Source organism: Bos indicus, chromosome 2, assembly GCF_029378745.1.
Source record: "Bos indicus isolate NIAB-ARS_2022 breed Sahiwal x Tharparkar chromosome 2, NIAB-ARS_B.indTharparkar_mat_pri_1.0, whole genome shotgun sequence".
NCBI classification, from domain to species: Eukaryota; Metazoa; Chordata; class Mammalia; order Artiodactyla; family Bovidae; genus Bos; species Bos indicus.
In genome coordinates, this window is record NC_091761.1 from 67,085,264 (window position 1) to 67,111,707 (window position 26,444).

The following is a 26,444-nucleotide window of genomic DNA, read 5'->3' on the forward strand; positions in this document are numbered from 1 at the left end:
TATTATCCCATTGTTTCTGGCCTGCAAATTTTCTGCTGAGAAAATCATTGCTATTGCTCATAGAGCATATTTCTAATAGCTGTTTTAAAGTCTCTCTGTAGTAAGTCCAGAACATGTTATTTTACAGTTAATTTCTAGAGATATATTTTGTTCTCTGACTGGACCATGTTTTCCTTTTTCTTTTTCTGTAAGCCTGTGGTCTTTTGTTTAAAACTGGGCATTTGAATAAATAGCCACTTCTTCCAGTCATTAGAGACTGGATTTTTGCAGAGGAAGATGTTCTCTAATCAGTTCAGCAGGAAACTTCAACATATTTTCAGGTTTTTTTTGCATTTGTCTTCCCTAGACCTGTGTGTCCATGCCCCCCACCCTACATTCTTCCTTCCCCACTTCCCACCATTTCCCAGTATACATGGTTCTTTTAAAATGTCTTGATTTCTCTAATGGTTTCACCCTAGCTTTATCTTAAGGTGTTGAGTATTATAGTTTATTTCTAAGCAGATAATCTATTTTCCTCAAATTCTGTTTGTCTACAGACCTCCTGCAGTTTTCATTCACCATGGAAGCCTCTGTGGCCTTCCATGCCTTCGACATGAGATCTAAGCTATTGCTGCTACTTCTCTCAGGCAAGACAGAAACCAGTCTCTCAGGTAGCACACAGATAGGCCGGAGCATGCAAACAATTCCCGCCCATTTCTTCCATCTGAAGAAAGGAACTGGGAATTGAGTCCCTTCCTCCTGAGTGTACTGTACTATGCCAGCGAGGGAAATAGGGCATTCAGACATGCCATGACATATCCCGCCTTTTTAAGTATGGCTTTTTCATGGTTGGATATTTGCTTGGTTGCTACAGATCCGTAGCTGGTTTAGAGTTCCTATAATGCTATTTTAATCAGTCCATTGTTATTTACTTGGTGTTTCCATGAAGGCCTGGAGCGTCCTAGTCTGCCATCTTGCTGATAGCAGATTTGTTTGTTTGCTTTTTTAATTGATGTATTACAGTTCTACTTGTGGTTTTGAAGTCTAAACAGGTTCAGAATCTTAGGAGATCTGCCAAACCTATAAATCATGATATTGTGAAAATATTACTGAAAACACATTGCTGATAGCTGTCATGTTTGTTTTGTTTCTAATTTAATGGTGATCCATGTAGAAGTGTGTCACAAACATAATTATCAGGGAGTGATGAATGCCAAATTACAATTGGGATAATTGCTACTTCTTTTATAAACAAATTAATGGTGAACAAATAAAACCAAATGAGAATGTTTTTAAAATAATAAAGCAAATAGCAATAAAGACTCTTGCCTTGTATTTCTAATATTTCCAGGTGATGATGCTGTGGTCTGTAGGTCACACTATGAGTCGCACTAGCTCAACACTGCCTCATGTACACTGGTAACATGAAGCTGTAACAGATATCATTTTTAAAAAATATATAACTTGTGCACTTCACTTGACATAGTCTTTTAATTGGAGATGTGCACTTCACTTGACATAGTCTTTTAATTGGGGATGGATGATAAATTAGAAACTTGTGAATGTCTGCAAGCATAATGGGCAATCTTAAGAAGTGGTAGGTATTATCAGCATTAAATTACAAATTAAGTATGAAAAATAATTTCTACAGTTATATTTTCATTACTAATATTCATTACTAATATTACCACCAACTCCCGGAGCCTACTCAAACTCATGTCCACTGAGTCAGTGACATATTTATTATATACATTTATATTCTTTTGGGACTTTCCAGGTGGATGAGTGGTAAAAAATCTGCATGCTAATGCAGAAGATGCACGTTTGATCCCTTGGTCAGAAAAATCACCTGAAGAAGGAAATAGCAATCCACTCCAGTATTCTTGCCTGGAAAACCAATGGGCAGAGGAGCCTGGCAGGCTATAGTCCCTCGGGTAGTAAAGGGTCAGAAGTGACTTGGCAATTGAGCATACCCATACATTTATATTCCTTTTTCTTAATTTTTAGAAAGTTGGCTTTGCTGGTTTAGCTTTTTTTCCTTGTTTTGCACAAAGAAATTATATATCAGTCAGTACAGTTGCTCAGTCATGTCCAACTCTCAGTGATCCCATGGACTGCAGCAAGCCAGGCCTCCCTGTCCATCACCAGCTCCCGGAGTTTACTCAAACTCATGTCCATCACATCGGTAATGCCATCCAACCATCTCATCCTCTGTTGTCCCCTTCTCCTCCAGCCTTCAATGTTTCCCAGCATCAGGGTCTTTTCAAATGAGTCAGCTCTTCGCGTTAGGTGGCTAATGTATTGGAGTTTCAGTTTCAGCATCAGTCCTTCCAATGAATATTCAGGACTGATTTCCTTCAGGATGGACTGGTTGGATCTCCTTGCAGCCCAAGGGACTCTCAAGAGTCTTCTCCAACTCTACAGTTCAAAAGCACCAATTCTTAGGTGCTCAGCTTTCTTTATAGTCCAACTAACATATCCATACATAACTACTGGGAAAACCATAGCTTTGACGAGATGGACCTTTGTTGGCAAAGTAATGTCTCTGCTTTTCAATGTGCTGTCTAGATTGGTCATAACTTTTCTTCCAAGGAGCTAGCATCTTTTAGTTTCATGGCTGTAGTCACCATCTGTAGTGATTTTGGAGCCCCCAAAAAATAAAGTCTGTCACTGTTTCCATTATTTCCCCATCTGTTTGCCATGAAATGATGGGACCAGATGCCATGATCTTAGTTTTCTGATGTTGAGCTTTAAGCCAACTTTTTCACTCTCCTCTTTCACTTTCATCAAGAGGCTCTTTAGTTCTTCTTCACTTTCTGCCATAAGGGTGGTGTCATCTGCATTTCTGAGGTTATTGATATTTCTCCCAGCAATCTAGATTCCAGCTTGTGCTTCTTCCAGCCCAGCATTTGTCATGATGTACTCTACATATAAGTTAAATAAGCAGGGTGACAATACACAGCCTTGATGTACTCCTTTTCCTATTTGGAACCAGTCTGTTGTTCCATGTCCAGTTCTAACTGTTGCTTCCTGACCTGCATATAGGTTTCTCAAGAGGCAGGTCAGGTGGTCTGGTATTCCCATCTCTTTCAGAATTGTCCACAGTTTATTGTGATCCATGCAGTCAAAGGCTTTGGCATAGTCAATAAAGCAGAAATAGATGTTTTTCTGGAACTCTCTTGCTTTTTTGATGATCAAGCAGATGTTGGCCATTTGATCTCTGGTTCCTCTGCCTTTTCTAAAACCAGCTGGAACATCTGGAAGTCCATGGTTCATGCACTGCTGAAGCCTGGCTTGGAGAATTTCGAGCATTAGTTCACTAGTGTATGAGATGAGTGCAATTGTGTGGTAGTTTGAACATTCTTTGGCATTGCCTTTCTTTGGGATTAGGATGAAAACTGACCTTTTTCCAGTCCTGTGGCCACTGCTGAGTTTTCCAAATCTGCTGGCATATTGAGTACAGCACCTGCACAGCATCATCTTGGCTTTAGACAATTATTATTCTAGACTGTCACATTTGCACTTAATTTTTTAGATAACATAAAAACATTCAAAGGCTTTGTGGAATAAAGTGATGTAAATGAAACCAAGATTGAGAAATATTATAATGGTAATAAATTTAAGATGAATGAAAAGAGGGAATGAGAGTAAGAGTTCATTAAGTCTGCTTTCCTAAGCAGGGACTTGAAGATGCCTTAGGTAGTGATGGGTCATTTTTAGAGGAGCCTGACATTCTTATGTGTATCTCTTTATGAACACCAGATAAATATTTTTTACTCAAGTATGTTTTACAATTTTTAAAATGGTATATATTTTTTTACTATGCCATTAGGGAAAATATGAATTTATTTGAAAGCATTACAGAATTCAGAAAAGTGTTTATAAAACTGTGAATTTTTCAAATATGTAGAGGCTCAAATTATTCCTTGATTTATTGGTTTATGGACTGCTTCAAGAAATATTTACTTCTAGAACAGCATATTATTGGGTGAGCAGGGTTTCTGAACTTAGACTTTTATGGGTTGGAACTTGAGATATTCTACTCATTAAGAGTGAATGTAATTGTTATTGATCTCTCTAAATCTCATTTTTTGATGTGCAAATTTGTCAAAATAATAGTACCTTTACTTATTTATTGTGAGGATTTTATGAGATTGTGATTATAACGTGTCTAGTACAGTACCCAAACACATAAGATATCTATTATTGCTGTTAGACAGTGTTTGGTAGACATTATAGTAATATCGTGTTCAAAAACCAAAAAACTCACTCTGAAGTCATTTTTCTGGTTATTTGCCTTCAGTTTCAGTGAGTGAATCAAAATCAGAATCAGTAGATATAAAATTATAATTTCCTCTTGATTCTTTTGAAAGTGAAAGTGAAGTCGCTCAGTCGTGTCTGACTGTTTGCAACCCCATGGGCTGTAGCCTACCGGGCTCCTCTGTCCACGGGATTTTCCAGGCAAGAGTACTGGAATGGGTTGCCATTTCCTTCTCAAGATTCCTTTATTGGACTGAACAGTCGGTTATAATTGCTTACAGTTACTCTTTTTCCCTTTTCCTACACATCCCCTTGAGTTAATAAATGTGGCAGTGCTTGTGATTGTTGGCCAAGATACTCACTTCTTATTGTTTGTTGCCCCTTTTTTCATTGTCTTAGTTCTTGAGATGAGTATTTCACAACTTTTTGCCCATCTTAGCCTTCTTTTCAGGGCTTCCCAGGTGGTGCTAGTGGAAAGAACTTACTTGCCAATGCAGGAGAAGTAAGAGATGTGGGCTTGATCCCTGAGTTGAGTAGATCCCATGGAGAAGAGTATGACAACCCACTCCAGTATTCTTGCCTGGAGATCCCATGGACAGAGAGCCTGGTGGGCTATAGTCCATAGAGTTGCAAAGAGTCAGGGTCTGAAGTGACTTAGCATGCATACACGCACAGGGTTCTATTAATACATAGAGCATTGCATCTCTGATCTGTCACTCTTACTTCAGAGTAGTCTTACCTGACTTGTGCATGTGAGCTCGGTTGTGACTGACTCCTTGTAACCTCATGGACTGTGTAGCCCATCAGGCTTCTCTGTCCAGGCAAGAATACTGGGGTAGATTGAACCTGTCTCTCCTGCACTGTCAGATGGATTCTTAACAACTAAGCCACCTGGGAAGCCCTGTGAGTAGTCTTAAGTAGAACCTTCATATGGAAAATAACTGTTCATCATATCGCACAGATTCTAACAAAGAAATTGACCTATCAACCTTCAGTCACATTGCATTCCAGAAAAGTGTTTCTGGTCTGGGACAACTATTACTTGTCTTTTTTTAAATTTATTTGTGGTTGTTCTGGGTCTTTCTTTGCTGCTGCACAGGTTTCTCTCTAGTTGTGGTGAGTGGGGACTGCTCTCTTGTTGTAATGCACAGGCTTCTCATTGCTGTGCCTTCTCTTGTTGTGGAGCATGGGCTCTAGAGCACAGACTCAGTAGTGGTGCCACACCAATTTAGTTGCTCCGTGGTATGTGGGACCTTCTCGGACCAGGGATCAAACCCGTGTGTCCTCCATTGGCAAGCAGATTCTTTACCACTGAGCAACCAGGGAAACTGTATTGTTTGTCTTGATGTTGCTGCTGCTGCTGCTGCTGCTATGTCACTTTAGTTGTGTCTGACTCTGTGCAACCCCATAGATGGTCTCCCGCCAGGCTCCCCCGTCCCTGGGATTCTCCAGGCAAGAACACTGGAGTGGGTTGTCATTTCCTTCTCCAATGCATGAAAGTGAAAAGTGAAAGTGAAATCGCTCAGTCGTGTCCATCTCTTAGTGACCCCATGGACTGCAGCCCACCAGGCTCCTCTGCCCATGGGATTTTCCAGGCAAGAGTGCTGGAGTGGGGTGCCATTGCCTTCTCTGCTTAATGTTGTTACTTTAATGCTAATGATTTGATAATCTACTGTCTCAACTTATATGGAATAAGTTTATAAATGGAAATTCTAACCAAAATGCAGGAGGGGTAGAGGTATTGAACAGTAAGCATTAATAAGCATGAACAAGAGGTGTGGCGTGAACCATTTTAGAAAAAGGAGTGAGATTGACTTCTGCTGGATTTGGTTCATCAGAATGAAAGATAAACCTAAATGTACTGATCTGAGAAGGGCTAAACATTAAGAAAACACCCTCTATGCATGGTTTATTCTAGCATTTATTTAGGACCTAGTTTTTAAGTCCAAAGAGTTTATGGCAGAATTGAGTGCCACTGTCACTATGTGAAAATTGGCTTCAGTGCTTTAAACTGTGAGTCACAATAACCCATTTATAGTTTATCAAATGTTTATATCATATTTTACTTATCTTTTTTAAAGAAAGACTGGGGCTTCTTGGATGATTTGTGTATACACTGTGAACTGGAAACCTTTATGTTTTGTTTCATTTGTCCCCAAATCATTTGACTATTTTTCAATAAAGAAGGTTTTATTGGGAATGGAGTAAAAGAAATTGGGAATTGGGGTAGAGAGAAAGAAACAAGAAACTTAGTGTTTTATAAACTTTATTGTAAAGAAAATCTGCCATGTATTTCAAATCAGGGTGGTCTATGCTTTACTTTGGTGAATGATGCTCATATATTTCTAGTCAACAGAATGGAACACAGATCTGAAAATTATAAAGTTTTACTATGCATATAGTAAAAGATGCTCAAGTTTCTCCTTCTCTGTCAGTCATACCTTCTTGCCAATATTATGCGTGCTGCCCAGGGAGAAGATGTTGTTATCTATTGCTATGGAAGCAATTGTTTAATTTAGTTACTACATCCTCTTGATTTTTATGAGTAGTGGTAAAAGAGGACTTTTTATATTGACTAATGTGCACCGGTCTGCATTGAGGGGGATTTTGAATTATTTTCCCATCACTAATCTTTTTTTACCCCTTTACCAGTTAAAAAAGTAGTCTATAGTGCTTCAGGAATATTAATATTTAAATCCTCATTGTAGGGTCCATTGTAGCAAGAAAAATGTAAATGGGCACACTTTATTTCCATATTATTTTGCAGAGTATTTTGGCAATCATTCTAGTGTTTATAGTCAATGTATTTTAATGCCATCCACATTTTGGACAGCAGGCATAAAGCTCTGCTGGTTTATCTCTTGGAGAAGTAAGATTGCCCCTCATAAGACAGCCATTTATAATACATGCACCTTTGAATAATTAAATGAGCCACTGAAGAGGAAAAGGATTCTAATCAGTTTTCAAACTGTGATTCTTCCATGCACTGAATCATTCCTTTATGAATACATTTCTCTTGGAACATGTATAATTATGAAACTTCTTTTTTTCTCTCTCTGTAGGAACTGGGAAGTAACAGCCCTCCACAGAGAAACTGGAAGGGAATTGCTATTGCCCTGCTGGTGATTTTAGTTGTATGCTCACTCATCACTATGTCAGTCATCCTCTTAACCCCAGGTAATCTGTCTTTATTACTCTCTTATGGTGGTATTGTGGATGATAATTTCACATTGAAATATCTAAAGAGGATAATCTTATATGGTATCTTAGGACACATTAACATTGGTTGGAATAAAAAAATGCATAACCAGACATTTTGCAAATGGCACAGTCATTTTGTGGTTTAAATATCATGCAAGATATTTTGGGGACATTGGAATATAAAATATATATGTGTGTGTGTGTATATATATATATATATATATGGAATGCTAAGGAGATCTTTGGTCTCTATTGCTACTGAGAGACTTATTATGATTGTTACTTTAATAAATGTGGAGCATATTTGACTTTTATTGCAAATGGAGATGAGGGAATAGAGTCTGGAAGTTTCCATATGTAGGAGATAGCTCAACTGTATTGATGGTGGGAAGGGAGGATATGATGGACAAAGAGATTTAGATCAAAAGAAAATGAGCTAAGCCTCTGAGTATGATACCTCAAATTTCTTCCTCTCTTCTTTCTCTGTTGTTTTTACATTCCTAGTTTCTGTCTAAAGATACTCTCCAAGCTGCTCTTGCATTACTCTTTAAATTTTGTTCTTTATATTAAATGGTTGAATTCTATTATGTAAATTATCAGTATGTTTAATTCTTCACTGGTATTTATTTCAGTACTTGGAATTTTACTGCTCTTTGGTAGGTGCTATTACAGAAGGCAGAGAAAGGCTGCTCACATTTTAAACTCACAAACTGCCTTCCAGGAACAAAAAATTTTGTCATGCTGCTACAACGCATCCAACTAGCTTGCTCAAAGACTGGTCACTGTATAAGGCTCAGCATTATAAAAAATAATCATTTCTTATACCTATAACTAGTCCAAAAATAGATAAAGCTAGTCCAAATTATGCAGTTACAGCCTGTTGTTAAAGACTATGTATTTATAACTTCACTTCCTGTCCCAGTTTTGTTATTTACAAACCCTTTAAAAATGTTGAATTTATCTCCTCATGTACAATATTTGATTAACAAAATGACCTCTTTCACAGGTTCATTTAGTCAACTAATTATTGTGGCTAATTATACAAATTGCAGTATCCATTGTTCCAAATATATAGATTTCCAAAAATTTAGTTCATAGTTGTTATTTAACATATGAAGAGCTGGAGAAAGAATTTGAGGGAATCAGGAAAGAGGAAAGAGGAGGGAAAGAGAATTTTAAACAAAGATAGAAAAAACATTCCTGATAAGAACTGGTTTATCTATCATTCTCCTTAGGAATTTTCTCTTACAGCCTCATTTGTGCATCTGCAAGACAGTGTAATGAATGGTGTGATGGCTATGAGTTGTTGCCAGTTGCCAAGAATCTTTGTTAAAGGAAAATGAGCTTATGTTTGGTGCAGTGTTTCACTTAAACATAGAAATTTTGACATAATTATTAAAAACTGAATGACATGCCTTAACTGCTTCTATTGGTGACTGTTAACCAAATGGAAGAAATTAGTTTCATAAAATGCCTCTGTGTTTCTCCTTAATTTTTTTCTGTCTGAGTCTAGTATCCTTTTCCTAGTTGTTGACTCTTTGAGGCCACAGTGATACTTTGGTGTCTTTGGGATATTGGTATAACAAAGACCTATAGGGTTGGTTACTCACTCTGCAAAACCCTTCCCAACTTGCCCCAGTAATAAAAATATAGGATGGTTGCATTTATTTTGTCATGCACTTATTCATTTATTAAAGCAAGAGTTTACATAAGATACACTTTGGTTTGAATTCTGGATCTAACAGAACTAGTTTTGTGAAATTAGCTAATAGTTAAACATTATATCTACTACTGTGGGCAGGAATCCTTCAGAAGAAATGGAGTAGCCATGATGGTCAACAAAAGAGTCCGAAATGCAGTACTTGGATGCAATCTCAAAAACGACAGAATGATCTCTGTTCGTTTCCAAGGCAAACCATTCAATATCACAGTAATCCAAGTCTATGCCCCAACCAGTAACGCTGAAGAAGCTGAAGTTGAATGGTTCTATGAAGACCTACAAGACCTCTTAGAACTAACACCCAAAAAAGATGTCCTTTTTATTATAGGGGACTGGAATGCAAAAGTAGGAAGTCAAGAAACACCTGGAGTAGCAGGCAACTTTGGCCTTGGAATATGGAAGGAAGCAAGGCAAAGACTAATAGAGTTTTGCCAAGAAAATGCACTGGCCATAGCAAACACACTCTTCCAATAACACAGGAGAAGACTCTACACATGGACATCACCAGATGGTCAACACCGAAATCAGATTGATTATATTCTTTGCAGCCAAAGATGGAGAAGCTCTATATAGTCAGCAAAAACAAGACTAGGAGCTGACTGTGGCTCAGACCATGAACTCCTTATTGCCAAAATCAGACTTAAATTGAAGAAAGTAGGGAAAACCACTAGACCATTCAGGTATGACCTAAATCAAATCCCTTATGATTATACAGTGAAAGTGAGAAATAGATTTAAGGGACTAGATCTGATACATACAGTGCCTGATAAACTATGGAATGAGGTTCGTGACATTGTACAGGAGACAGGGATCAAGGCCATCCCCATGGAAAAGAAATGCAAAAAAGGAAAATGGCTGTCTGGGGAGGCCTTACAAATAGCTGTGAAAAGAAGAGAAGCGAAAAGCAAAGGAGAAAAGGAAAGATATAAGCATCTGAATGCAGAGTTCCAAAGACTAGCAAGAAGAGATAAGAAAGCCTTCTTCAGCGATCAATGCAATGAAATAGAAGAAAACAACAGAATGGGAAAGACTAGGGATCTCTTCAAGGAAATCAGAGATACCAAAGGAACATTTCATGCAAAGATGGGCTCGATATAGGACAGAAATGGTATGGACCTAACAGTAGCAGAAGATATTAAGAAGACATGGCAAGAATACACAGAAGAACTGTACAAAAAAGAGCTTCACAACCCAGATAATTACGATGGTGTGATCACTGACCTAGAGCCAGACATCCTGGAATGTGAATTCAAGTGGGCCTTAGAAAGCATCACTACGAACAAAGCTAGTGGAGGTGGTGGAATTCCAGTAGAGCTATTCCAAATCCTGAAAGATGATGCTGTAAAAGTGCTGCATTCAATATGCCAGCAAATTTGGAAAACTCAGCAGTGGCCACAGGACTGGAAAAGGTCAGTTTTTGCCGGGAGCCAGAGTGAGGACCTCCATCTGTGGCAAAGGTCATGAAGAAGGAGGCTCGACATACGCAAAGGCGGGATCGAGCCTCAGGAGTCCCCCTGGAAATTCTCGAGCATCTACCCCCAAAAACCAGAGTCTGCCTACTTTACTGCTTTGTGCTCTCAACTTTGACTTTAGTTGGGGCTGTCCCCCACCACCATCTCGCTCTCTCTGATAAAGAATTAACTTACAGCTCCAGTTAATAAGTTCCTGGGCATTAGGAGTGTTTAAATCCAAACCCCTCAGATAGCTCTCTCTAACTCGCCTGACAAGTATACCCAGACTCCTACAGCTATGCATACGATTGTTTACCCTCTCCCAGCCTGGAAAGGCACGGGAAGCTTAAGATATTCAAATAGCTTAGAGCCTCTCAGAGAGTTAGAAACTGTCAGAATAAAACTAGTAAAAGATTTCATTGATGAGCCAATGCTTGCTGCCAACTTTCCACATCCCCTGTATTGTATCCTTGAATGTGTATTAATTAATATAGTTGGTATGTAGAAAAAATAAGTAGTGGCCTTGGTGTTAGCAACTTTAGACCCTTAAGGTAATAAATTCTTTCCTTTGTTGTGAACCCACTGCACCTCTGCCCTATAGGAATGCAACTTTATCTAACACCTCTGGAGGATGGCCCCAAACCTTAAAATAATTACTCAGAGAAACTAAGTCTTAGCTTTGACAAACCTTTGTCAAGAGTCATAAAATGTTAATAGGCCTTCTGGCCAGAAGATGATGTAAATCACCTAAACCATTTGTATATGGTAAATTTGCAGAAAAGAAACCCTGGTTTTGATAAGGATCAAAGACTGCTGACTTTGCATGATTTCACACCCCCTATTGTCCTCTATATACAACTTAAGGTATAAAAGCCCCTGTTGAAAATAAAGCTACAGGCCTTGCTCACCAAAGCTTGGTCTCCCCATGTCATTCTTTCTTTTCACATTCCGGCTGAGTCTCCATCTGGAGCGTGGAGGTCCTCTGCGACCATTCATTTATCTGGGCTTCTAAGACCCACTCGAGAAGGTGTCTAAGGTGGGGCCCCTTACCCTATTTGAGAGGGCGCTGGCGGCCTCCGTGGTCAGAGCTAACCTGATGTCACAGGTTATATTGATTTTCTGCGTAAACCAAGCTACTCAGCCTCTTTTCTCTGCTGAATTTCCCTACTGAGCTATCCTCATTCTGTTACTCTTTATATCTCTAATTAATATTTAAATAAAGCTATAAGCTACTGTATCCAGAGAACTCGCCGAAGCCGGGGCTGGACCTCGGCAAGTTTTCATTCCAATCCCAAAGAAAGGCAATGCCAAAGAATGCTCAAACTACCACACAATTGCACTCATCTCACACGCTAGTAAAGTAATGCTCAAAATTCTCCAAGCCAGGCTTCAGCAATATGTGAACCGTGAACTTCCTGATGTGCAAGCTGTTTTTAGAAAAGGCAGAGGAACCAGAGATCAAATCGCCAACATCCATTGGATCATGGAAAAAGCAAGAGAGTTCTAGAAAAACATCTATTTCTGCTTTATTGACTATGCCAAAGCCTTTGACTGTGTGGATCACAATAAACTGTGGAAAATTCTGAAAGAGATGGGAATACCAGACCACCTGACCTGCCTCTTGAGAAACCTATATGCAGGTCAGGAAGCAGTAGTTAGAACTGGATATGGAACAACAGACTGGTTCCAAATAGGAAAAGGAGTACGTCAAGGCTGTATATTGTTACCCTGTTTATTTAACTTATATGCAGAGTACATCATGAGAAACGCTGGACTGGAAGAAGCACAAGCTGGAATCAAGATTGCAGGAAGAAATATCAATAACCTCAGAAATGCAGATGACACCACCCTTATGGCAGAAAGTGAAGAGGAACTAAAAAGCCTCTTGATGAAAGTGAAAGTAGAGAGTGAAAAAGTTGGCTTAAAGCTCAACATTCAGAAAACTAAGATCATGGCATCCGGTCCCATCACTTCATGGGAAATAGATGGGGAAACAGTGGAAACAGTGTCAGACTTTATTTTTTGGGGGCTCCAAAATCACTACAGATGGTGACTGCAGCCATGAAATTAAAAGATGCTTATTCCTTGGAAGGAAAGTTATGACCAACCTAGATAGCATATTCAAAAGCAGAGACATTACATTGCCAACAAAGGTTCATCTAGTCAAGGCTATGGTTTTTCCTGTGGTCATCCTGTGGTCATGTTTGGATGTGAGAGTTGGACTGTGAAGAAGGCTGAGTGCTGAAGAATTGATGCTTTTGAACTGTGGTGTTGGAGAAGACTCTTGAGAATCCCTTGAACTGCAAGGAGATCCAACCAGTCCATTCTGAAGGAGATCAGCCCTTCAATTTCTTTGGAAGGAATGATGCTAAAGCTGAAACTCCAGTACTTTGGCCACCTCATGCGAAGAGTTGACTCATTGGAAAAGACTCTGATGCTGGGAGGGATTGGGGGCAGGAGGAGAAGGGGACGACAGAGGATGAGATGGCTGGATGGCATGAGTCTGAGTGAACTCCAGGAGTTGGTGATGGACAGGGAGGCCTGGAGTGCTGAGATTCATGGGGTCGCAAAGAGTCAGACACGACTGAGCGACTAATCTGAACTGATGTGATCTAAACCTTGTCTTTAACTTCACTCATCTGTGTTATGGATGCAACTCATAATGGCAACTTTACATTGTTGTTACTAACCAAGGTTCTTGACTTCATTAATCAATAGAAATTAATAAGAAGCCAGACAAAAAATTCAGGCAAGGCTTTCCTGGGGCCCCTGCTGTAGCAGAGAGGAGCAAAAAACAAGCAACAGGTTCCCTTTCTTGCTCACTTGCTCCCCAAGGGGGACATGCTGGTTCTTTATATGGGGTGACAGTCTCAGGTCCAGGGCTTGGCTCAGAGGGATGACTTAGGTGTTTTGCCCACCCCTTTGGTGGTGCTGTGTGCAGGGGATATGCACAGTACCCTCCTCTTGCTCTTGGTTCTTCAGAAGTGGCAGTTGGGATCTTTTGATCTTTTTGTATTTTGTTGTCAATGGTTTGTCCAAACTGGGCATGCACACAGTTATTTTTGGTCCCTTATAGTTTTTTTGTATTTTGTTGCTTGAGAAGATGTTGGTCCATGTGTAAGCACTGCAGTAAAGGGTATCGGGTCCCAGATCTTAGCCTGTCTCAGTGTTACCTCTCAGGGATAAATGAGCTAATAAAATTGAGGTGTTTGGTATAGTGTGTAGAACTACTGCTACCATTTGTTTTATTATTTTTATTGTTAAGTACTTATTGACCACCAGACACAATGCAAAACACTGTTACACGAGGGAGACTGCTAAGAAAAAATATAAAGTCTTTTAGGAGTATAGATCTTCTCTGATTTCAATGTTAAGTTTTGGCATGTGGAAAAATGCCAAATATTTAATCTGGAGTCAGTATCTCAGTATTCTGTTCATTCATTTATTCATACATCAATAGATGATAATGGAGTTCTTACAACTTTCTAGGTACTACAGTAGTTGGTCTGTCTCCTGCTTTGTATCTTATCTTTATATCTTCCAATCTCCTTTTTCCACAACTACACAGGAGCACAACAACCACACATCCCCAACTCAAAGAAGTGAAGTTTTAATTTCATATGAGATTAATTATACAAGTGGAAGTGGCAATTATTTTTTACATTAATAATGTACTAAATTTGTTTTCCCTGGAGAAGGAAATGGCAGCCCACTCCAGTATTCTTGCCTGGAGAACTCCATGAACAGAGGAGCCTGGTGGGCTATAGTCCATGGGGTTGCAAAGAGTCAGACACGACTGTGCTAACACACACAGACACACACACACACACACACAAATTTGTTTACCACATGTTCGAATATGTTTGCATTGCACTGTTATTTTTGGCAGGGATGTTATGAAATGAAAAACAGAAGTCAGTATACTAGAGTGGAAAAAGTATTATTACAGAAACAACCTGTGTTCTATACTCTATAAATTCAGTGTCACCAGAATTGTAAGATTATGCAAACTGATGAAGCAGATAAATGAAATCATGGTGGTTAGGAATTTTGCTTGAGTTGTGAGTAAGCAAATACTATCCTGACTACATGACCATTGTGGTGGGCTCACACCAAACAGCAGAGTGAAATATAAGGTCAGAAGATTTATTAGTTTGTGGCCTGAGTCCTAAGCCTGGAAGTACTCCCATAAGTTATCTAGTCTTGCCTCCCTCATTAGACAGGAAACAAACAAGCAAAAACCAAATAAAACTGAGTTTGTTTGTTTGTTTGTTTTTAACCTCTGGTTCTGAGGGCTAGCATGTTCATTGAGACCATTAGTGTGGACCTTTGATTTCATGCATGTATGCTTGTGTTTATCTGTGACCAGACTAGTGCTCTGATTACACAGAACCTTCCTCTTTTTAACCTCAGCAGAGCTACAACAGACCAGCAAGGGAAAACCTGTGACTGAGGGAATAATGTGCTACACTCCCCTCTAATCTTCACTTTGTTCACAAATATGTCCTGAAGGCTCAGCTTTCTATTAGTCCATCAGACAGATGGCAACTTTCAACCAGGAAGAGGAATCCACTCAGGAGGGGAAGCTTCTGATGGTGAAATTATTCATCAAGACACCTGACTTTTTAGAATAAAGGACTGACTCTAGAACAATCCATCCAGCAAGGGTGGAGGTCAGAAATCCGTTTGCCTTTTATAGCTCTATGACCTTGGGCAAGTCACTTACCTTCTTTTGTTACTGGGAAGAACAAAATCTGACTCCATATTTAATCTGCTTCTTTTGCTTTAACCTTTGTTTTACATTACTTTTGTTCACAAAAAGGATAATGTTTATACATAATATCATGCATCAGCGAACCCTGCCTCTCTGCCTGAATGGTAAACTAAAGTGCCTTTGTTCAGGATCCTGTCCACATGTGGTTGTCCACAGGAAGGTAGGCTTCCCTGGTGGCTCAGAGGTTAAAGCGTCTGCCTGCAATGCGGGAGACCGGGGTTTGATCCCTGGGTTGGGAAGATCCCCTGGAGAAGGAAATGGCAACCCACTCCAGTATTCTTGCCTGGAGAATCCCATGGAGGGAAGAGCCTGGTAGGCTACAGTCCACAGGGTCGCAAAGAGTTGGACACAACTGAGCTACTTCACTTCACTTCTCCCTGAGGTTACCATTCCAAGAGATATTTGCAAGATTAATGGTCTTTTGACTTTACTTCCTCACATTCACCCCCCACCCCACCCTGTTCTATAAAAGAACCTGGTATCCAGAACTTGATAAGATGGGTTTTTTTTTTTGTTTTTTTTTTTTTTGAGTAACAAGTCTGCCTTCCTCTCAGTCGGCCAGCCTTCCAAATAAAGTCTTAATCCTTTCCTCAACACCTCATCCCTTGGTTAATTGACCTGTCATGTAGTGAGGAGAGCCAGATTGGACTCAGTGACACTGTGATATCAAGTGTTTTGTTGACAAAAGGGGCATCTTTGTTTTGCCAAAATTTGAAGTGATTTCTTGAAGCTCATTACAGTCCTAGTATTTATGATCTAATAAAACAATAGTAATAATAGTGGCTTCCTTAGTAACATACTAAATCTGGTAAACTCTCTCACTGACCCTTCCTACATTGGAAATATATTTAATTGTTTTGAGGGGTAGATGGAGGAGAAAGCATACAAGGAATTACCTAGTCTAAGAAATGATTTAGAAACTGTGATTTCAAAATAGGATCACATTTTGCAGGTTAATGCTAAGACATGCAAGCCTATAACCAGAGAAACACATGTTCATTGTAATTTTGGTTTGATTGCAAATTTTATTACAGAAGTAATTTGACACAGGTGTCTTAATTTCCAAGATTGTCAGCAACTTCCCTGTCTTGTGAAAAGAAATCCTAATTATTTTTGAAGAGTGGGTTAACCATTTAAGTGTTTCTTTAATAAGTAACTATTTCTGAAACCAAAACTTTTCATTTTTTTTTCTGATTAAAGGGTATAATTACTTGGATACGTTGATTAAGCCCACATATCTTTTTATTTGCACTGAAGTCACTAATAAAAAAAGAATACCCACATTTATTTTCAGAATAGGTAACAATAAGATCAATAATTTAGCTTCTCAGGTGGTGCTAGCGATAAAGAACTTTCCTTCAGTGCAGGAGACTTAAGAGATGTGGGTTTGATCCCTAGGTCAGGAAGATCCCCTGGAGGGGTTAGACAACCCTCTCCAGAGCTCCTAGAGAATCCCATGTACAGAGAGACCTGGAGGACTATGGTCCATAGGGTCACAGAGAGTTAGACATGACTGAAGCGACTTAGCAAGCACACAAGATCAATAATTATACTCTAAAATATATGGGTGTACATTCATGCTTAAAGTCCTGGAAACCAGTTTTAGGTAGCTATACATTTACTCTACAGTCTTATATTTATATTTAATATGCAGAATGATAGTGAACATGGTTAGGAAATGTTTCACACAGGAAATAATTACCCATTTTGACCTGTTTTGAAAAATAGAGAAATGTATTTTATGAATTAGAATGTATTTGGTAGAGAATATTCATCAAGCTCTTCAGTCTTGTTGCCATATTAAAATAACCACTATGGACTGTGTGTATTACACCAGTTCTTCAGCGGCACTGGCCTGTTGCCCTTTGATTAATGTCTGTAATAAGTCAGTGTCAAAACAGGGTCATCAGGTTAATTTACTCTCATGGTTGACTAAAGGAAACATATAAGGTACTGAAATTGTGTCTTCATCATTAGCTCTAGCTCTCACTTTTAGGCAATTTTTTCTCCCTTTAGTTCCTTCTCCAGGTGTGCACCTGGGGTTGATCCTCACAGGTCTATCAGAGTATAAAAGAAGTCAAGCATTAAGGTGTAAGATATGAGAACTCTGCTTGATCTAACACAGTAATTTAATAAGGACTGTCCATTTCCATCATATAAATTTACTTATTTTCCCTAAAAGGTATCTCTAATAGTAAGAATTTTACAATAAATTTAGATTCCATTTTGGAGAAAATTTACAGAGGTTGAGATTGCCACTGTGATGCTGATGATAGGTAAATCTTTAATGTCAGATAGGATTTGATCCATGAAGTTAGGCTCAAATAGTTCATTTGAGCCAAAACTTAGAACCAAGGAAGTAGAGGCTACCCAAGAAATACATATAGTCCTATTGTGAAAAATAAGCAAAAGAAAAATTGAAGTTAGCCATTAAGGATGAGTGCCTTTCTTTGAAGAAATACCTACTTATGTATATTTTCCAAAGAGAGTGAACAATCATCTCATTTACTCATCACACACAAATTTAATGGAGTAGTTTTTTAGGTAATAAGTCCGAGGTCAGCAGAATGTGGATGAATTAGGTGCCTAGTTTACAGAGAATATGCAGCAGATAGACTGATTAAATTGACCTTGATATCAGACTGACTTGAGTCCATGTTCTTGCCTTGATGTGCATGTTAGTTGCTTAGTTTTATCTGACTATCTGCAACCCCATGGACTGCAGCCCGCCAGGCTCCTCTGTCCATGGGATTCTCCAGGCAAGAATATAGACTAGGTTGCCATTCCCTTCTCCAAGGGATCTTCCCCACCCTGGGATGAACGTGGGTTTCCCACATTGCAGGCAGATTCTTTACTGTCTGAGCCACCAGGGAAGTTCTCCTTGCCTTGATATGTGCCTGCAAATATGGCTTTGTAGCAAAGAATTTGCTCTTTCTATTGTCTTAGACATTAAATTAAAAAAAAAAAAGAGTGAAATAAGCCAGAAGGAAAAACACCAATACAGTATACTAACGCATATATATGGAATTTAGAAAGATGATAACAATAACCCTGTGTACGAGACAGCAAAAGTGACGCTGATGTATGGAACAGTCTTATGGACTCTGTGGGAGAGGGAGAGGGTGGGAAGATTTGGGAGAATGGCATTGAAACATGTAAAATATCATGTATGAAACGAGATGCCAGTCCAGGTTCAATGCACGATACTGGATGCTTGGGGCTAGTGCACTGGGACGACCCAGAGGGATGGTATGGGGAAGGAGGAGGGAGGAGGGTTCAGGATGGGGAGCACATGTATACCTGTGATGGATTCATTTTGATATTTGCAAAACTAATACAATTATGTAAAGTTTAAAAATAAAATAAAATAAAAAAAAATGATTTGACCCTTTGAAATGAGGCTTTAAAAAGATTAATCTGTCCCTCTTTATCAAAAAGATAATTTTCCAGAAAACAGTTGATAAAATTAAGTACCTTATTGGACTAATGACAACTGGTTTGTTATTGTTATGCAAAAACTCAAAATGAATTTATTCTAGTTACTATTATGTCCTATGAAAATAATAGCTGCTGGTTATAGTTAGTTAAAATGTCATATTATATTATGTTCCAAGCAATCACTTGGCAGCTGTAATTTAAAAGGTGTCATTTAAGTATCTGACCTGTGTTTTAAAATGTCAAAGCAACGATTAAAGTCTCCCATTATGCTTTTATGAGGGTGAAATAATATTTTACAGATTTTGAGATTTGCACTACTCAGTTGTAAACATCAACATCAACCAAGATGCAAATTGTTTATTTTATTTTGTTGAATTAAGAAGGGAGATATGTTGTATTGACAGGCATAAGCTAAATTGTCTTTGCTTGTTTTTCCAAGAACAGCACAGATGAACACATTTGAATATGGTATTAACCAGGCATAATCAGGCTGCCAAAGAGAAAACAATGACAGATTTTAACAGTTTCCTCCTAGATAACACGGATTGTGGTTGCTTTTCTAATAGATTTATCTCTTAGGTTAAATGGAAAACAATTTTATCTGGCACTAATAAAGTCAGAGTAATGTTTTTTGTCTTTGCTTTATCGTTGCATTTCTATTTTTAAGTCAAATTTGATTTCCTTATTTATTTTCATATTTTTGTGTTGTTCAATCAGATAAGTAATGGATTTAGTTCACATTTTAATATGTTGATTTTAATAAGAGTCAGAGGAGAATTTGTTTTAATAAGTAACATTTATTTATTTGCTTGCTACATGCCAGGTTTTTTTTTTTTTTAATTTTAATTGGAGGCTAATTACTTTACAATATTGTGGTGGTTTTTGCCATACATTCACATGAATCAGCCATGGGTGTACATGTGTTCCCCATCTTGACCCTCCCTCCCACCTCCCTCCCAATACCATCCCTCAAGGTCATCCCAGTGCACCAGCCCTGAGCCCCCTGTCTCATGCATCGAACCTGGACTGGCAATCTGTTTCACATATGATAATATACATGATTCAGTGCTGTTCTCTCAAATCATCCCACTCTTGCCTTCTCCCCACAGAGTCCAAAAGACTGTTCTATATGTCTGTGTCTCCTTTGCTATTTCGCATATAGGGTCATCATTACCATCTTTCTAAATTCCATATATATGTGTTATTATACTGTATTGATGTTTTTCTTTCTGACTTACTTCACTCTGTATAATAGGCTCCAGTTTCATCCACCTCATTGGAACTTATTCAAATGCATTCTTTTTAATAGCTGAGTAATATTCCATTGTGTATATGCACCACAACTTTCTTATCCATTTGTCTGCCAAGGGACATCTAAGTTGCTTCCATGTGCTGGCTATTGTAAACAGTGCTGTGATGAACACTGGGGTACATGTGACTTTTTCCATTCTGGTTTCCTCGGTGTGGATGCCCAGCACTGGGATTGCTGGGTCATATGGCAGTTCTATTTCCAGTTTTTAAAGGAGTCTGCACACTTTTCTCCTTAGTGGCTGTTATAGTTTGCATTCCCACCAACAGTGTAAGAGGGTTCCTTTTTCTGCGCATCCTCTCCAGCATTTATTGTTTGTAAACTTTTTGATAGCAGCCATTCTGACTGGTGTGAGATGGTACCTTATTGTGGTTTTGATTTGCATTTCTCTGATAATGAGTAATGTTGAGCATCTTTTCATGTGTTGATTAGCCATCTGTATGTCTTCTTTGGAGAAATGTCTGTTTAGTTCTTTGGCCCATTTTTTGATTGGGTCACATATTTTTTTTCTGGAATTGAGCTATAGGAGCTGCTTGTATATTTTCAGATTAATTCTTTATCAGTTGCTTCATTTGCTATTATTTTCTCCCATTCTGAAGGCAGTCTTTTCACCTTGCTTATAGTTTCCTTCATTGTGCAAAAGCTTTTAAGTTTAATTAGGTCCCATTTGTTTATTTTTGCTTTTATTTCCAATATTCTGGGAGGTGGGTCATAGAGGATCCTGCTGTGATTTATGTCAGAGAGTGTTTTGCCAATGTTTTCCTCTAGGAGTTTTATAGTTTCTGATGTTACATTTAGATCTTTAATCCATTTTGAGTTTATTTTTGTGTATGGTGTTAGAAAGTGTTCTAGTTTCATTCTTTTACTAGTGGTTGACCAATTTTCCCAGCACCACTTGTTAAAGAGATTTTTTTCTCCATTGTATATTCTTGCCTCCTTTGTCAAAGATAAGGTGTCCAAGGTGCATGGATTTATCTCTGGGCTTTCTATTTTGTTCCTTTGATCTATGTTTCTGTCTTTGTGCCAGTACCATACGGTCTTGATGACTGTAGTTTTGTAGTATAGCCTGAAGTCAGGTAGGTTGATTCCTCCAGTTCCATTCTTCTTTCTTAAGATTAATTTGGCTATTCAAGGCTTTTTGTATTTTCATACAAATTGTGAAATTATTTGTTCTAGTTCTCTGAAAAATACTGTTGGTAGCTTGTTAGGGATTGAATTGAATCTATAGATTGCTTTGGGTAGTATACTCATTTTCACTATATTGATTCTATCCATGAACATGGTATATTTCTCCAACTATTTGTGTCATCTTTGATTTCTTTCATCAGTGTTTTATAGTTTTCTATGTATAGATCTTTTGTTTCTTTAGGTAGATTTATTCCCAAGTTTTTTATTCTTTTTGTTGAAATGCTGAGTGGAATTTTTTCCATAATTTCTTTTTTTGTTTTCTCATTGTTAGTGTATAGGAATGCAAGGGATTTCTGTGTGTTGATTTTATATCCTGAAACCTTACTATATTCATTGATTAGCTCCAGTAATTTTCTGATGGAGTCTTTAGGGTTTTCTATGTAGAAGATCATGTCATCTACAAACAATGAGTTTTGCTTCTTCTTTTCCAATCTGGATTCCTTTTATTTCTTTTTCTTCTCTGATTGCTGTGGCCAAAACTTCCAAAATTATGTTGAATAGTAGTGGTGAGAGTGGACATTCTTGTCTTGTTCCTGACTTTAGGGGAAATGCTTTCAATTTTTCACCATTGAGGATAATGTTTGCTGTGGGTTTATCATATATGACTTTTATTATTTTGAGATATATTCCTTCTATGCCTGCTCCAGAAGGAGGGTTTTTATTATAAACGGATGTTGAATTTTGTCAAAGACTTTCTCTGCATCTATTGAGATAATCATATGGTTTTTCTTTTTTAATTTGTTAATGTGGTGTATCACATTGACTGATTTGCAAATATTGAAGAATCCTTGCATACCTGGGATAAAGCCCACTTGTTCATGATGTATGATCTTTTTAATATGTTGTTGGATTCTGTTTGCTAGGATTTTGTTAAGGATTTTTGCATCTATGTTCATCAGTAATATTGGCCTGTAGTTTTCTTTTTTTGTGGCATCTTTGTCTGGTTTTAGTATTAGGGTGATGGTGGCCTCATAGAATGAGTTTGGAAGTTTACCTTCCTCTGCAATTTTCTGGAAGAGTTTGAGTAGGATAGGTGTTAGCTCTTCTCTAAACTTTTGGTAGAATTCAGGTGTGAAGCCATCTGGTCGTGGGTTTTTGTTTGCTGAAAGATTTCTGATTGCACTTTCAATTTCCATGCTTGTGATGGGTCTTTTAAGATTTTCTATTTCTTCCTGGTTCAGTTTTGGAAAGTTATACTTTTCAAAGAATTTGTCCATTTCTTCCAAATTGTCCATTTTATTGCCATATAGTTGCTGACAGTAGTCTCTTACCATCCTTTGGATTTCTGTGTTGTCTGTTGTGATTTCTCCATTTTAATTTCTAATTTTGTTGATTTGACTCTTCTCCCCTTTTTTCTTGATGAGTCTGGCTAATGGTTTGTCTATTTTATTTATCTTCTCAAAGAACCAGCTTTTAGCTTTGTTGATTTTGGCTATGGTTTCCTTTGTTTTTTTTGTATTTATTTCTGCCCTAATTTTTATGATTTCTTTCCTTCTACTAACCCTGGGGTGCTTCATTTCTTATTTTTCTAGATGCTTTAGGTGTAGAGTTACATTATTTATTTGATTTCTCTCCTGTTTCTTCAGGTAAGCTGATATTGCTATGAACCTTCCCCTTAGCACTGCTTTTACTGAATCCCATAGGTTTGGGTTGTTGTGTTTTCATTTTCGTTCATTTCTATGCATATTTTGATTTCTTCTCTGATTCACTGGTTATTCAGATGTGTGTTGTTTAGTCTCCATATGTTTTTATTTTTAATAGCTTTTTTCCTGTAGTTGAAATCTAATCTTACTGCATTGTGATCAGAAAAGATGCTGGAGATGATTTCAATGTTTTTGAATATACCAAAGCTAAATTTATGGCCCAGAATGTGATCTATCTTGGGGAAGGTTCCGTGTGCACTTGAGAAAAAGGTGAAATTCATTGTAATAGGGTGAAATGTCCTTTACATATCACTTAGGTCTAACTAGTCCATTTTATCATTTAAAGTTTGTTTCTTTGCTAATTTTCTGTTTAGTTTATCCATAGGTGTGAGTGGGGTATTAAAGTCTCCCACTATTATTGCGTTACCATTAATTTCCCCTTTCATACTTGTTCAGTTCAGTTCAGCCACTCAGTCATGTATGACTATTTGCCACCCCATGAAGCACAGCACGCCAGGTCTCCCTGTCCATCACCATCTCCTGGACTTCACCCAAACTCATGTGCATCGAGTCGGTAATGCCATCCAGCCATCTCACCCTCTGTTGTCCCCTCCTTCTGCCCCCAATCCCTCCCAGCATCAGGGTCTTTTCCAGTGAGTGAACCCTTCACATGAGGTAGCCAAAGTATTGGAGCCTCAGCTTCAGCAATAGTCCTTCCAATGAATACCCAGGACTGATCTCCTTTAGAATGGACTGGTTGGATCTCCTTGCAGTCCAAAGGACTCTCAAGACTCTTCTCCAACACCACAGTTCAAAACCATCAATTTTTCAGTGCTCAGTATTCCTCAGAATCCAACTCTCACATCTATACATGACCACTGGAAAAACCATAGCCTTGAGTAGACAACCTTTGTTGGCAAAGTAATGTCTCTGCTTTTTATTATGCTATCTGGATTGGTCATAACTTTCCTTCCAAGGAGTAAGCGTCTTTTAATTTCATGGCTTCAGTCACCATCTGCAGTGATTTTGGAGCCCCCCAAAATAAAATCTGACACTGTTTCCACTGTTTCCCCATCTGTTTCCCATGAAGTGATGGGACCAGATGCCATGATCTTCATTTTCTGAATGTTGAGCTTTAAGCCAACTTTTTCAGTCTCCTCTTTCACTCTCATGAAGAGGCCTTTTAGTTCCTCTTCACTTTCTGCCATAAGGGTGGTGTCATCTGCATATCTGAGGTTATTGATATTTTTCCCAGTTAATCTTGATTCCAGCTTGTGCTTCTTCCAGCCCAGCGTTTGTCATAATGTACTCTGCATATAAGTTAAATAAGCAGGGTGACAATATACACTCTTGACATACTCCTTTTCCTTTTGGAATGAGTCTGCTGTTCCATGTCCAGTTGTAACTGTTGCTTCCTGACCTGCATATAGGTTTCTCAAGAGGCAGGTCAGGTAGTCTGGTATTATCATCTCTTTCAGAATTTTCCACAGTTTATTGTGATCTACACTGTCAAAGGCTTTGGCATAGTCAATAAAGCAGAAATAGATGTTCTTCTGGAACTCTCTTGCTTTTTTGATGATCAAGCAGATGTCGGCAATTTGATCTCTGGTTCCTCTGCCTTTTCTAAATCCAGCTTAAATATCTAGAAGTTCACGGTTCACGTAATGCTGAAGCCTGGCTTGGAGAATTTTGAGCATTACTTTACTAGCGTGTGAGATAAGTGCAACTTTGTGGTAGTTTGAGCATTCTTTGGCATTGCCTTTCTTTGGGATTGGAATGAAAACTGACCTTTTCCAGTCCTGTGGCCACTGCTGAGTTTTCCAAATTTGCTGGCATACTGAGTGCAGCACTTTCACAGCATCATCTTTCTGGATTTGAAATAGCTCAAATGGAATTCCATCACTTCCACTGGCTTTGTTTGTAGTGATGCTTCCTAAGGCCCACTTGACTTCACATTCCAGGATGTCCAGCTTAGGTTAGTGATCACACCGTTGTGATTGTCTGGGTCATGAAAATCTTTTTTGTACAGCTCTGTGTATTCTTGCCACCTCTTCTTAATATCTTCTGCTTCTGTTAGGTCCATACCATTTCTGTCCTTTATCGAGCACATCTTTGCGTGAATATTCTCTTGCTGTCTCTAATTTTCTTGAAGAGATCTCTAGTCTTTCCTATTCTATTGTTTTCCTCTATTTGTTTGCATTGATCACTGAGGAAGGCTTTCTTGTCTCTCCTTGCCTTTCTTTGGAACTCTGCATTCAGATGCTTATATCTTTCCTTTTCTCCTTTGCTTTTTGCTTCCCTTTTCAGAGCTATTTGTAAGGCCTCTTCAGACAGCCATTTTGGTGTTTTGCATTTCTTTTCCATGGGGATGGTCTTGATACCTGTCTCCTGTACAATGTCACGAACCTCAGTCTATAGTTCATCAGGCACTTTGTCTATCAGATCTAGTCCCTTAAATCTATTTCTCATTTCCACTGTATAATCATAAAGAATCTGATTTAGGTCATACCTGAATGGTCTAGTGATTTTCCCTACTTTCTTCAATTTAAGTCTGAATTTGACAATAAGGAGTTCATGATCTGAGCCACAGTCAGCTCCTGGTCTTGTTTTTGCTGACTGTATAGAGCTTCCCATTTTTGGCTGCAAAGACTATAATCAATCTGATTTCGGTGTTGACCATCTGATGATGTCCATGTGTAGAATCTTCTCTTTTGCTTTTGGAAGAGGGTGTTTGCCATGACCAGTGTGTTCTCTTGTCAAAACTCTATTAGCCTTTGCCCTGCTTCATTCTGTACTCCAAGGCCAAAGTTGCCTGTTACTCCAGGTGTTTCTTGACTTCCTACTTTTGCATTCCAGTCCTCTATAATGAAAAAGACATCTTTTTTGGGTGTTAGTTCTAAAAGGTCTTGTAGATCTTCATAGAACCATTCAACTTCAGCTTCTTCAGCATTACTGGTTGGGGCATAGACTTGGATTACTTTGATATTGAATGGTTTGCCTTGGAAATGAACAGAGATCATTTTGTCGTTTTTGAAATTGCATCCAAGTACTGCGTTTCAGACTCTTTTGTTGACCATCATGGCTACTCCATTTATTCTAAGAGATTCCTGCCCGCAGTAGTAAATATAATGGTCATCCAAATTAAATTCACCCATTCCTGTCCATTTTAGTTCGCTGATTCCTAGAATTTCGATGTTCACTCTTGCCATCTCTTGCCATCATACTGGTTAGCATTTGCCTTATATATTGCAGTGCTGCTATGTTGGGTGCATATATATTTACAATTGTTATATATTCTTCTTGGATTGATTCTTTGATCATTATGTAGTGTCCTTCTATGTCTCTCTTCCCGGCCTTTATTTCAAAGTCTATTTTATCTGATATGAATATTGCTACTCCTGCTTTCTTTTCATCTCCATTTGAATGAAATATCTTTTTCCAGCCCTTCACTTTCAGTCTGTATGTGTCCCTAGATTTGAGG

The 26,444-nt window shown here is 38.4% G+C and overlaps 1 protein-coding gene across 2 annotated transcripts in view; it reads left to right on the plus strand.

Annotated features, from left to right (window-relative positions):
• DPP10 (dipeptidyl peptidase like 10) overlaps window positions 1–26,444 on the plus strand; it is an 800,949-nt gene that overhangs the window by 170,581 nt on the left and 603,924 nt on the right. For both annotated transcript variants that reach the window (XM_070768724.1, XM_070768732.1), the window contains exon 2: window positions 7,302–7,416. In XM_070768724.1, the coding sequence (XP_070624825.1) occupies window positions 7,302–7,416 (115 nt within the window). The remainder of the gene's footprint in view (window positions 1–7,301; window positions 7,417–26,444) is intronic.